At 45.1% G+C, this 12798-nt stretch overlaps 1 protein-coding gene across 4 annotated transcripts in view; it reads left to right on the top strand.

The window, feature by feature from the left end:
* MAPKAP1 (MAPK associated protein 1) overlaps positions 1-12798 on the top strand; it is an 88042-nt gene that overhangs the window by 64225 nt on the left and 11019 nt on the right. For 3 of the 4 annotated variants that reach the window (XM_074161218.1, XM_074161217.1, XM_074161216.1), the window contains 2 exons: positions 5979-6119; positions 10740-10877. In XM_074161218.1, coding sequence (XP_074017319.1) covers positions 5979-6119; positions 10740-10877 — 279 coding nt within the window. The remainder of the gene's footprint in view (positions 1-5978; positions 6120-10739; positions 10878-12798) is intronic. The other variant, XM_074161219.1, reaches the window with a different exon arrangement.

Raw genomic sequence — 12798 nt, 5'->3', positions numbered from 1 at the left:
GTCGTAAGTTTGTAAGTGATTTAGCAGGAGGCATTCGATCTACTCCGCATCCGTAGCAAATGCTCCAGGAGAGCCTCAGAGGCCTTGTCTCAAAATAGATGTCAGTCGTAACGTTGAGGGATCACTTTTCCCCGTCCCTGACATCCTTGAGCAGCAACTGCTCCTCTTCCCTCCTCGACAAGGGGACCAAAAACCCAAAAGCTGCTCTGCAGAATGGGATGGGGAAAGGTGTAGGACAGGTCCCTGCGGCCGTGAGCCAAAAGTGCCCTCAGTTCTTGAGCAATCCTGGCCCTCATTAAACATTAAACATTAAATCGAGGTGCCCATCCACAAGCATGACCTGGAGCCCCAACTAGGACGGTGGTTTCCCTGTAGCCCCTGGGCTGGACCCCGAGGGCTCCCGGTGTTCCCGGTGCTGCGGCGGTGGCATCACGCTGGTAGGTGGTGGCTTTTTGTCCTGCTCGTGGGTCTTGTGTGTGTCACCCAGTACCAGGAACTGGGAAAAGCAAAGGCAGAACCGGCGCTTTGACTTGTAGAGTTCAAGAGCACGTCACTGTTGTAGTTTGTTCAAGGCTGACAGTAATCTAGGCAAAATAATAAATGCTTGCACAAATTCTGTCGCTTTTCTGCCGTGCTATTGCTGAATGTTTTCTGAGTTCATACCAAACTCAAATCAGGAACGTGGGAGAAATCTTCTGCTTCTAGTTTCTCCCCCAAAATGTGGGTGAAGTGATCTTCCATTGTCCCTGCTGGGGGATGTACGTGAAACACCCGGGGATATATGTGAAACACCCATGCAGTTAACTCTCTCCAGACATAGATGTTCAAGGACAATACAGTATATAAAACCAGTTGTAATTCATGCACTGTACTTAGCCTGGTTCCCCCAGTACACACCAAGAAATTGGATTTTATAGTGCTTAAGGAGCTATCTTTTGGCCTGGAATTAGGATAGAAATATTGACAGTTTTGCACTAAGAAAATAATAGCTTGAAAATCCTAACATCAAAATGAAATATTAATTTTGTGCATATTGTTTTTACTTAAAGTATTTCTAGCTTGGATATGCCAGTCAGGAAATACTTTGTTATAACAGCTATTATTTTTAAGTGTAGTCTTCATAGTCTCATATTCATTTATAAATATATATAGGTATGATGCCAAACATCTGCTAGTAAAATAGCTGCCAGTTTCCTTTGGGCAAATAGAAAGTTTATATTTCAGGGTATTAAATTAAGCAGAAAACTTTCCATTATTAGGAAATACTTATAGAGAAACCCCCTATCTATCCAACATTTACCAATAGCATTCAGACTAATAAACTGTTTCCAGTTTGCAGAACTTCTTAACTTGCACTAAGATTTATCTTTAAACTAAAAGCCTGCACTTTGTAATGTGAAATGCTTTTATGTGTAGTAGCAAACTATTCATGGCTAATTTAGTTTTATTCTTACCGTCTTACTTCTGGAAAGTTCCTCTTTCTCATTTTATCATTAGATAGTAATTAGTATTCAAGGGAAATTGGTCTTAATATATTAAAATTGGTTTAGTGCCTTTAGACCTGTACCAAAGCCAATGTCTTATTGGAAAATGTAATTGGGGACTCTGTGTATGTAATTAATTGTATTACAATTAAGAACCTTCATTAAGCAATATACTAGTACATTAAAGTAATAAGGGACATTTTTGCAATGCAGTTAACTTTACATTTTGTTGTTTTATCGAGGAAATACAGGTTCACTTGCTCCTGAATAGGCTACATACGGCATTTCAATATTCTGATATTACTAATGTGTCATTTTTATATGTCCTCTAGTGCTTCCAGGAGTCCCTTTTGGATAAGGCTCCCTGCTTTAGCTTCTAACTTATTTCATACTCATGCTGCTGGTGCCTATTGTTTCATTACTGTTGGTCTCACTTGAAAATCAGGATTTTCTATGAGGAGATTGGAGTGAATTACAAATATAACTCTGGTTTTCACAGTAGTTCAAGTACTTTAACAAAAATACTAACTCTATACTGAACCTGGTTTAAAGCAATGAAACAAAACAAAGGAAAAAAACCCCAACAACAGAGAAAAGATCTTCAACTGTTGTTTCCAGACTGGGAAATATGTCCATTTTCTGAATGACCATCAAATGTAGAGGCTGCAGTCCAGCGCCATGACTGACTTCTGCAACACCATAGAGCTTCACCACCGGGGCCGTCTTACAGAGGAGAAGTTTGCAGCCCTTGATACCGTTTTTGCTTTTTATTCAGCTTCTGTGGGCAGAGAACAGCACTCCATTGTGTTTCTTTAAAGTAGGAGGCTGTGTTTTAGTGTTGTGTGTGGTTTTGCTGCAGCAGCGTCCGAGCAAAGACGCAGAGCCGTCCAGCGGGTTCTTGTCTTGGGCCTTGTTCGTCCCACGCCTGACTCCAGCGTTTGGCACTTTTTTCCCAAAGTAAGCCTTACGTAGGTAGACTTTAAGGGAAAAATACAGAGGTCATTGTGAACTGAGTTTATGAGCAGGAGTTTGCTTCTGGCGGAGGAGTCCGTTCCCCCCAGGACAGCGGGGTCTCTGCCAGCAGCGCCCGTGGCTGGGTGGGCTCCTGGGCTGAGTGATGGACCCGGAGCATCCACTTTACTTGATTGTCTTCCCAAGCAGAAGCTTTTACATTCAAAAGCCACGCTGTGATCTCCATTACAAATACCCTGACAGGCCTGTAAATATTTGACAGGTTTACTCACAGCTGCTTGCATGTGGAAAATATTTTTATGGTTCTTCCCCCAATCAGCGGGTGGAGAATGCTCTTCCCTGCGCTGCCGAGCACCGGCGTCACGCCGGCATCCTCGCAGAGCTGCGGGGCGAGAGCAATATGCCAAGTTCTGCAGTCAGGTTTTTCCCTGCAGGGCATTTCTCTCTGTTGTTACTGATATTACTGCTATTATCCCCTGCACCCTCGGGGGCCTGCGTGTCTTGCCATCTTCAGACAGATGATCTGTGGTGATGGTGCAGTTCCTGGCTGCTCTCCCAAGAGCGGCAACTGTAGAAATTCTGTAAACCTGAATCCATTCACCGGGCTTCATAAAGCAGAGTCGGCGGAGGTACCGACACGCGGGGGATCTGAAAGGCTTCCAGAGCTCAGTCCCGCTGCTCGGCTGCTCCGGCTGCGGCTCCTGGAGGCGCTCGGGTTTTTAGTGACGGGGACGGTTTTCTCCCCTGGGTATCATCTGGCAGGCTGCTCCTTTTCTTTCTAATACTTCTGATTTGGGCCTGTGAAATCTCAGAAGACTCAGCAGTAGATGATGGCCGTGTGAAGTCACCACACGGTGTCCCCGCTCTGCGGGTACCTGAGTGCGGGGGGGCATGGCCAGGGCAGCTCCATGCCAGCGGGGGACAGTGGGGACCCAGCGGCGGCAGCACCCGCAGGGCATCGCCCGAGTCCGGATCCCGTGAAGCGCGTTAAGGACATTTTGCAGGAGGTGTGGGGAGGAGGTTAATAAGTGTTACTTCTGAATTTCCTACCGATGCGGTTTGCTGGTGCTGACGCTTCTAACACACAACACTACGCAAAGCCCCGCAGTGCGGGGAGCTGCGGTGGCTCAGAGGGGAGACTCGTCACCCGCCGTTAGCGCACAGCCTGGCACGGGGAGGAGGCGGCACACAGCGCGCCCCGCCACCCCTTCGTTAGGGGCAGCACTAACGACCTCCCTGCGGGCCAGGGTTCCTCTCCCGCCAGCCCTTCGTTAGGGGCAGCACTAACGACCTCCCTGTGGCCCAGGGTTCCTCTCCCGCCCCAGCCAACGCTGCCCCCGCTGCCTGGCCCGGCTTCAGGCCGTGTCGCTCTCTCGGAGCCACCCCCGGTCGTCCCCCACCACGCCATATCCCCGCCTGTCCCCAGGAGGCCAGGAGACACCCCGGTGCAGCCATTGTGACCCCGTACCGTGGGGACAGGGACAACTGGGAGCCACCACCAGGGCTGGACAAGGGTTTCACTGGTTTCTGTGGGTGGAAGAGGGTCCCGGTTCGCCCTCGGCCGCAGGACGGCAGCGCCATTGCCACCCTCCTGCTTGGCTCTCGGGCACCACCGTGCCACCGTGCTCCAGGATGCTTTTAAGTGCACCAAAAAGTTTGACATATCTCAGTGTATCGTTGAAGTACTGCAGCATGAGGGTTTGACATGATACATTATGATAATCCATAGTATAGAGACATTAACACAGGGGTCTTTGACAAAATACATTGTAATGTCTCTGAAGGAGCCATTACAATTTATCTTGTCATTCTGGAGCATAGAGTGGTTGCAATGTTAAGATGGCTCTGCATAAATTCACATGTAGACTGTTTCATTTGATTTTTGGAATTCTTTCAAGTCGAATGGCACAGCCCCATTTGTGGGTTAACCCTTTGCTGTCCCCCCTCCCTGCAGGCGGGTCCCTGCTGGGGGGCTGCGGGGCGAGGAGTGGGCACCCCGCACCCGCTCGCCGACGGGAGGGCGGGATGCGGATGGGACTCACCCCCGAGAAACGTGAATCTCCAGCTTTATGCTCTCAGCCTGTATTTTGACTCATTTAGCAGCAAATGCCAACCTTACTTTGATGCAGACATCAGAGATACTTATCACAAGCAGCGACATTGGTTGCTGAATTAACGGATAGAGAAGGGAACGCTTCCAGCCAGTGGGAATGTGCTCAGGTGGGCTTTTGCTTCACTCTTTCCCACATTTTTCCGGCTCATGGCCACCACCCCGACAGTTCCCCGTGCTGCAGCCAACGGGCTGCTTCTGCGGCTCTAAATTGCCGTGTTAAAGGCAGCCAGTTCCTGCCTCCACAGCGCGTGCCCCAGACCAGTGCCAGGGCCCAGGCAAACCTCCCCTTGTTGGTGAGGCCAACGATGGAACCCACCACAGCTTCCCTGCGAGCCCAGGTCCCCAAACAGGACAGGAATGTACCTCCCCAGCGAGAAGGGTCGGTGCAGGAAGTGTTCACGTTGAGGCTGCTCCAACTGTGCAAAATTAGTACAAAAAGTTCTTAGCCTGCTTTGCTGGATCTTTAAGACCTGTACTAAAATTCCATCATCTCATCTTCCCGTTATTAAAATTTCAGCAAAATATAAAGTTTTGATTAATCTCCTGCAGCCAAGGCAGTCCTCTGAACTGGCAGTTGGTTCAGCTTTTAGGACTACATTAGCTGGGATATTAAACAAAACGTGTCATTCTTCAGTATCTTCTGTAAGAAGCTAAATCAGTTTTCAAACATATTTATACCACTTTATCTAACAGCATCTGAATGATCATTTAGAGCTGAGATGCTTTATTAGCAGCTGGCATAGAAATTACTCTGCGCAAAATTATATATCGCATTATAGTAATGTTTAAATTGGTGTTAATCCAACGTCATAAAATGTAAAAAATCTTTAAAGTGCGTTATATTTTTTCAGTAATTGACATTTTGGCTTAATGGGATGTTACCTTTTATAAAGCCAGTACCTGCAGTAGTAATGAGAATACTAATCAGTAAATAAAGCGCAGCTTCGTTACCGCAGGGCTAGGATCAGAGTGCCCGGGGTGCTGCTGGTGCTGCAGCAAGATCCAGTGTCACGTCCTGCGTGGGGAACGCTGCTAGGGTGTACATCAAGGGTGGCATGGGAAAGCCCTGCCCTGGCTGGGGCTCCCTCCCGGGGTGACAGGCTTTGGGGTTCCGGGGGGTCCCCCCAGGGGTCTGCAGTCCAGGGGCATCTCCTGTCACCTGAGAATCTGCCGCTGGGACGCTGCACTGCTCTCCCTGTGGGACACAAATATGTGTGGTAATGTCCTTAATGAATTAGTGACTTGGTCTTTGGATGGAGGGTGGCAATTTCCTCCTCCAGAGACGTGGACTTGAGCGTTTTGGTCTTTCTCAAAAAGCCCTCTGCAGCTGCAGCCGTCCCAGCCGCGCTCACCTGCGAGCTGAGCCCTCTTCTAAACCTCTGGCTCATTGCTGTTGGCTTGTTTTGCAGGTTCAAGAGGAGAAGAGGTCTCGGAGGAAGACCCTCAGATCGATATCGCTACGGTTCAGGACATGCTCAGTAGCCACCACTACAAGTCCTTCAAAGTCAGCATGATCCATAGGCTTCGATTCACCACTGATGTTCAGTTAGGTAAATCAATCCGGGCTGCGGCGCTCAGGAAAATGGAATGGCTCAAACCTTTGGCCATGTCTAATAGCTGACTGTCCCTCTCAGATGGGTTTAAAGCAGTCATTATCACGTTGGTCCCTTTTATCGTGGAGCACATCACTGGAAAGTGTTGCTAGCATTTCAGCAGTTAAAAAAAAATTGCTTTCACTTGAAAATCTTCAGTGTTTTTATTATCCCCAATCAGCTAGCACATGTTTCTTCTGAAAGAAGGCCATTATTTAATGACCCCATCTCTTTTTTTTTTAATCTAAGCTTCCTAATGGAAAGCTTCTTGCCAACTGTTTTGTTATTTTTAAATGAGACTATGCAAAATTGGGTATGATTAGGTTTTTCCTTTTCGGAGACTGGAAGATTTTAACAACGAAGTGGAAATTTGAGGTGGAATGAAATAAAACTAACATTCTTTAAAGGTTTTATATTGTCCTTATTAGCTTTCTGAATGCTTTTGAAAACCCGAAGGCCAAGGGATGACAGAATCTTGAATTATAAAAGCCCCATTACTGTTTTAAAATGATTGAATGGCTTTTTATCTTTGTGTTTAAATTGTGAAAATTTGATTAATGATGCATTGGTAGGTGACCTGTGACATTCCTGCAAATACCTTCCATAAAGAAATGATTCAGCAGTAAAATATTAAGTGCCGTGATGTTTACAAAATACATTTATTCTGTAGAATTCAGTAGAATTGTTAAATTTACACTATGGCAGTTCCTGTATTATTGTCAGTACAGTCTCTTCATTCTTCCATCCTTAAGCACATATAAAAGTATGTGTCTCTCAAATTTTTACGGAAGAGGCTTCCTTAGTTTATTTTGAACTGTCTTGTTATGGAAGGATTTATCAGCTGGTGCTGAAGCAGGAGAGTGCGGGGCACGGTTTCTGCTTGTGAGCAAACTACGGGGGTGTGATAGTTTGCTCCCAGTGAAGTTTGACTCACTGTGTCTGGAAAGTGTCAGAAACGAGAGCTTGAAAGGTCATGACAGATCACTAAAGATAAATGGTTAAAGGAGAATAGCTGTTAAATGAAACAAATGGCTTAACTTGTGTAGCAGTGAAGGAGCTGACCCTGTCCGGTAGTGTAAGGACCATAAAATTTCCCTTTTATAACAATATGTGAACTTGTATATTTTTGGTGGCAGTATGCTGACAATGCAATTTTTATAATGTAATTACTTTTTAAAAATCAAAGAGAACCCTGGTGAGATATTCAAAGTCTGGGCAGATGTGCAGCATCAAAACCTTTAAATAAAGTGAAAATAAGTATGTGTTGCTGGGTTTCTCATGAATTTTTAGAAGGTGTTAGAACAGCAGTGCCGGTAACAGGCATTGGGGTGCTCTTTGGATTAGTGCTGCTGCGTGTTAATGGGTTCATCTTCTGCGAGTGACAGAGTGCTCCCTACAACCTCAGATGGTAAAGAAGACGTCTGATCTTTTTTCATCGCTCACCAGTACCTGTGGTTCGGAGGCTGTTCTGTGTCACTCTAAAGATGGCCAGTTGCAAAGACTTTTCTCTGCAGCTTTTTTATGTCGTCAGTTCTATGTAGCGGCCACAGCAAAGCACAGAACAGGTAGCCACAGTGTGAGCTGCGGTTGTCAGTTATTGTTTGCATACCGGTATTTTTTGAAATGTAGCTGTTTTGAGGCCCGATCATTTAATTTGAGGCAAGGCTTACCTAAAGCATTGGAGTGAGCTTGGTCTGTGCATTGTGCATCGTTCTTCTTGAGAGTAAAAAGTGGTACGCGAATGACCGTGGGAGGAACGACCACCTTCTGACTGCTGCTTTTATTAGGGTGGAAAGCTTTAGCCATGGCAGTTTAGTGTCTGGGGTGTTATGTTTTAGCTCATGTTACAGTGCAACGCACATACAGTAGCCCTCTCAACATTTTCACAAAGGTTCTATATTGTTCTGAAGGAATAAGACGCATTTGCTCATGTATCACATTAGCAAAACCGAAAGAAACATATTGTCTTGGAAAATTACTGCTGGCAAGTGTTTCAGAAAAGGGGGGGCAGTTGCAGACCCCAACAAAGGAAGCAAGAACAGAACAGTGTTACTGGAGTAAAACATCGATGACATTTCTTTTGATAAAATGAATGAATTAAAAAAACAGTAGAAGCAGCATTTTTAGTTGGTTTTTGAGTATGACTAATTCGTGCTGCGATACAGGGACTGCAGAAGCCACGTACATAATCCTGTTTTGATTTTAGGTTTCAACACATACAGATTGTGAGAACAATAACACAAAAAAGACAACATTCTTTGTCAATGTGCTCTTCGGATGTGTGTGAGCTTAAGCCAGTGATGCCGAGATACAGAAATAATGGATGAAGTATACAGCAACAATTTGCAGATAAAAATAATAGAAGTTAAAGTGTATTTTACATGATAAAAAAAAGATGAAAGAGGAGGAAGTCTGTTACATCTGAGATGGTTACAAAATCCATGCTTGGTGAAGTAGCCTCTGCTGAAAAGATTGATGCAACGGGGAGTGACCTTGGCTTGGAGCAGGAGCTGGTGATGTATGTATGAGCATCTCGCTGCTAAATGGACCCAGATTTGTAGCACTAATATACATGGAAGCCCAGAACCAAACTCAGGATGGCAATAAATCAACAGCCACTTTGGGTGTCATTTCTGGTTTATATTCCACTATTGTTCTATCACTTTAATTCATGTCACTATCATCTGTTCATCTGGAACAGTTTTATATAATTTTCCAGTGGAGTTACCTGACAAATCCTATCAAATTAACAAGGTGCATTAACAATATTGACTGACTGTGAATTCTGAAGTTGCACGACCATACAGTGAAATTTTTTTAAGGATATTTTCAGGGGTGACATTTTTAGAGGAAGGGATGGGGACACAAAAAATTTGCACCATTATTTTTAGAACTTGCCTTGACTTTTTTCAGTGAGAAAATAAGAACTTGTACCATCAACTTCACATATTTTCTTTAAACTATGGAAAATGCAATTTTGAATAATTAATGATTACAGTGAACTAACAACGCCAATTTTAAATAATCTGTCCAAAATTAAATTACAAAACAAAATGGGCTCCAGATACAGCATCAGCGTGCTCAAATTAGCTAGTTCTAGCAGTTCTTGTGTTAATTGGACTCTTGATACAATGCTTAATTGAAATGTGATCTCTCTGATGTGACGTATGTTTAATGACAAAGCGCATTCTTGGCTTAGCAAAAGGGGGAGGGGGCTGGTGGAGTTACTGTACCCTGTCCTGATAGCCAGGGTGAAACGAAGGTGGCCTTGTCCTGGTGGGTGTCCCCATGCTTTGATTTTAGAGTTGCATAAAATACAAACGAACCGTGGCCACGTGACCAGACTTTAGGAAATACTGAGTTACTTTTGAGGGCTTGGAAGAGCCGTTACATGTGTGGCATCTTACTTTTATTTTGTCACACAAAGTGTTATCATCAGCTCCTTTAGGGTTTCCTTGTGCTTCAGACAAGCTGAGCGTAATGTGTTTGCAGCATCAGAGGCGGAACCCTCAAGAGGGAAAAGGTTATCTCTGCTGATTTTCCAGAGATGCAAGAGTTAAATGATGTTTAAATACTTTTTCCCTGTATTGCTTCCTTTTGTGGCTTTCTCATGAGCTTCACCTATAACTCATGACAGAAGAAATGTAATTATTTTTAAGGCTCCACACATCTTGATGTAAAAAGCACACTGGGAAGTTTGTTCTGTCCTGTCAACAGCTACTGAACAATGAGCTTCTGTTCATCAGTGCAGCTTCGCAATATGCTGATAAATTCGGCCATAAATCAGAGCGTGGGTCTGGGCCGGTCCCAGCACGCTGTGAGCCTGGCAGTGTCCCACTGGACGGGCTCCTCTCGCCCGACACCGGGAGCATCGCGCGGAGGGACGGCAGAGGAATTTCCTGCTCTCGCTCGCGGAAGGTCTGCGGCAGGACATGGCCATGCCCAGGTCACCCCACGTCCCCCCGTCTGGGGACGCCCGTGTTGGGAAGCGGCACCGGTGCCAGGAGCTGCCCAGACCCTCAGCCTGAGCTCAGAGCAGCCTAATTAGAGCTGGCTTTAAAATGCCAGCAGTGTAAAAACGGCCAGGGTCTCTGGGACTGCAGGTCTTTGTTTATGAGGATCTGGGTAGCACAAAGAGCGTCTCTGTGATGCTGCAAATGGGTGGTGTCCTCTCCTATGGAGGATATATTGTATATGCTGTACAGGAGAGAGAACAGGGACCGTGGGTGATAGTGTCTATTACATAGAATAGCCATGATGGAAAAACTAGCAGTATCTTTTTATAAATCTTGCAGCTCATGTAGCTCCTGCTTCCGGAAGAGCTCTGTATGTGTTGAGAAGAATTTTTTCTGTGATATTTCTTTCTGGTTGGTATGCTCATGCAGGAGAATAAAATGCAGATTATCGGTGCAGTTTGATAACCATTTGCTTTTGGTTTCAAAAGCTCCTGTGCTTTCAAAAAGCCCAAAAGGCCAATATACTTTCATCCCATTTAAGATTTATAAAGTGTGTCAAACAGCTGATACGAAATCGCTTAAACAGATCACTGTTGTGGCTCTCTATTCTTTCTCATCTCAGGTATTTCTGGAGACAAGGTAGAGATAGACCCTGTTACTAATCAGAAGGCCAGCACTAAGTTTTGGATTAAGCAGAAACCCATTTCAATCGATTCTGAACTCCTCTGTGCCTGTGACCTTGCGGAAGAAAAAAGCCCAAGTGAGTAGTCCTTTTTATTTATGTTCTCTCTTCTCTCCCTCCCTGTATGTGCTTGATGTCCAAAGAATTATTGCCACCATGTCCTTTTCTTTCTATAGGTGTACTTTATTCATCATAGGATGTTTTTAATCTGACTCGATTCTGTTACAGAGAACACAACATAAACAGATACATGTTTGATGAGTGTCCTTTTAATGCCTCTTACAGCTTAATGGCATCATTAAGGGTGTCCCTTGACCACTGTCCGTAGCTGTGACAGCGTCGTACCAAGGGGACACTGGCTTTGCCGGGCTGTCTCTGGCCCCACAGCACAGCAGTCAAATACATGTTTGGACATAACTGCAATTTTTTTAAACTTCCTAACATCCAGACTGGTTTTAAACAATTCCTTAGGTGCCATTGAGGATCTCGGACACGCAGTAAGTATCAGCACTGTCCAAATTTGCTTCAGCAGAGGCTGCAGGGTCACCGGGACTGCGACGTGCCGCTGGGAGGGCTGGGTTTGGGGAAGCCGTGGGGGCGCCTGGCCAGCAGCGGGGGACGGGCTGGATACCCCAGTTCAGCCTGTCGTCAGCCAGGGTCAGAGTTTGCTGTGGTCGGGGCACGACTTCAAAAGCCGAGTGCTTTTGCTTGTTGTATCAGTGCAGTAATGGGATCCTGTGTCTGTAAAATTTGTTTTAAAAAGCACCAGATAGGCCCTGGGGCAATTGGGCAATGTCTTCCACTGGGGCCAAAATCTAACTATCTCCTGTCAAAAAGTAACTGCGGTTCAAGAGCTCAGATGGGTTTTATTACACTTGTGCTTTTGCAGGGTAGGGATGCTAAGTATTAAGTACTTATCTGCAAGGTGACAGAGAGGGAGAATTATGTGATACATATTTACAGAGGTAATGATCTGTTGAATTCTCTTGGAAGAGTAAATTTATGGCTGCCACAGATTTTATCAGCAATTATTGAACTACATCCTTCTCCCCTTCATTACCCCTTCCTACTTCCATGTTCTTAGTCCAGTCATTGTCTCCCTTTTCTGTCTCTCCAGCAAGATTTCATGGTCCTTGGGAAGGTGTGATCCCAAGGAGAGACTTCCCTAATGACCAGGCAGTCCAGAGCCTGGAACGGTTCTCTTTAGAGTTCAAGGTGCAGTTTTGTGCTTGTAAATATATTAACACCTCTGGCTTTGTAGCTTCATTTCATTTCATATGCAAACACTTGTAATGGAGGAATTGTGCCCACAAAAGGAGGCTGTATCTGAAAAGCCAGCCTTGAAAGCTGAGTTTCCAGCTCACGCTTCCATCAGAACCATGGTCTGAGACCTTCAAGCTGCCCCTGAACCTCCAGAGCTGTGTCCTGCAGGGGCCAGGGCTCTTCAGCCCCAGAGGCTGCTGTGGGAAATGATCTTTGTACCCAAATCCTGCCAACCCAGGCAGAAATCAGGGGCAGAATGTCAGCCCCCAGACAGAGCCCAGCACAGAAGGACAGTACCTCCACGTGGAGACCGTTGAATGAAGAATCGCGGTCACTTTGCAGAGGATGCTGACAGGTTACGACAGAGGAACCTTTATGATACCAAGGTTTTTTATTTACTCATTTTCACATGGCCATCATAAACTTTTCCTATTAAATAAGTGTTCAGCGTAGTTCTAAAAGGTGAAAATAATTCCTCCTGAAATCTGCTGACCTCTTCCCCATTCACTAAAGATGTTCAAAAAGTCATTATTTTAGGCCAGTAGAAGAGACTTTTAGCATGACATCTCAGAATGATACATTTTGGGGAACTCTTAACAGTAGATCAGTATCTCTTGAATTTTAAATGGAAAAAAGTTATTTTAGTAGCATAAAGGAATGAAACTCACTGTATTTCACAAGTTTTGTCTGTGATTTTTATCAGCATAGTGATATATGTTTGTAGCAGAGTTTACAT

This window comes from Numenius arquata, chromosome 19 (assembly GCF_964106895.1).
Source record: "Numenius arquata chromosome 19, bNumArq3.hap1.1, whole genome shotgun sequence".
Lineage (NCBI taxonomy): Eukaryota > Metazoa > Chordata > Aves > Charadriiformes > Scolopacidae > Numenius > Numenius arquata.
This window is presented reverse-complemented; position numbering and strand designations above follow the sequence as displayed.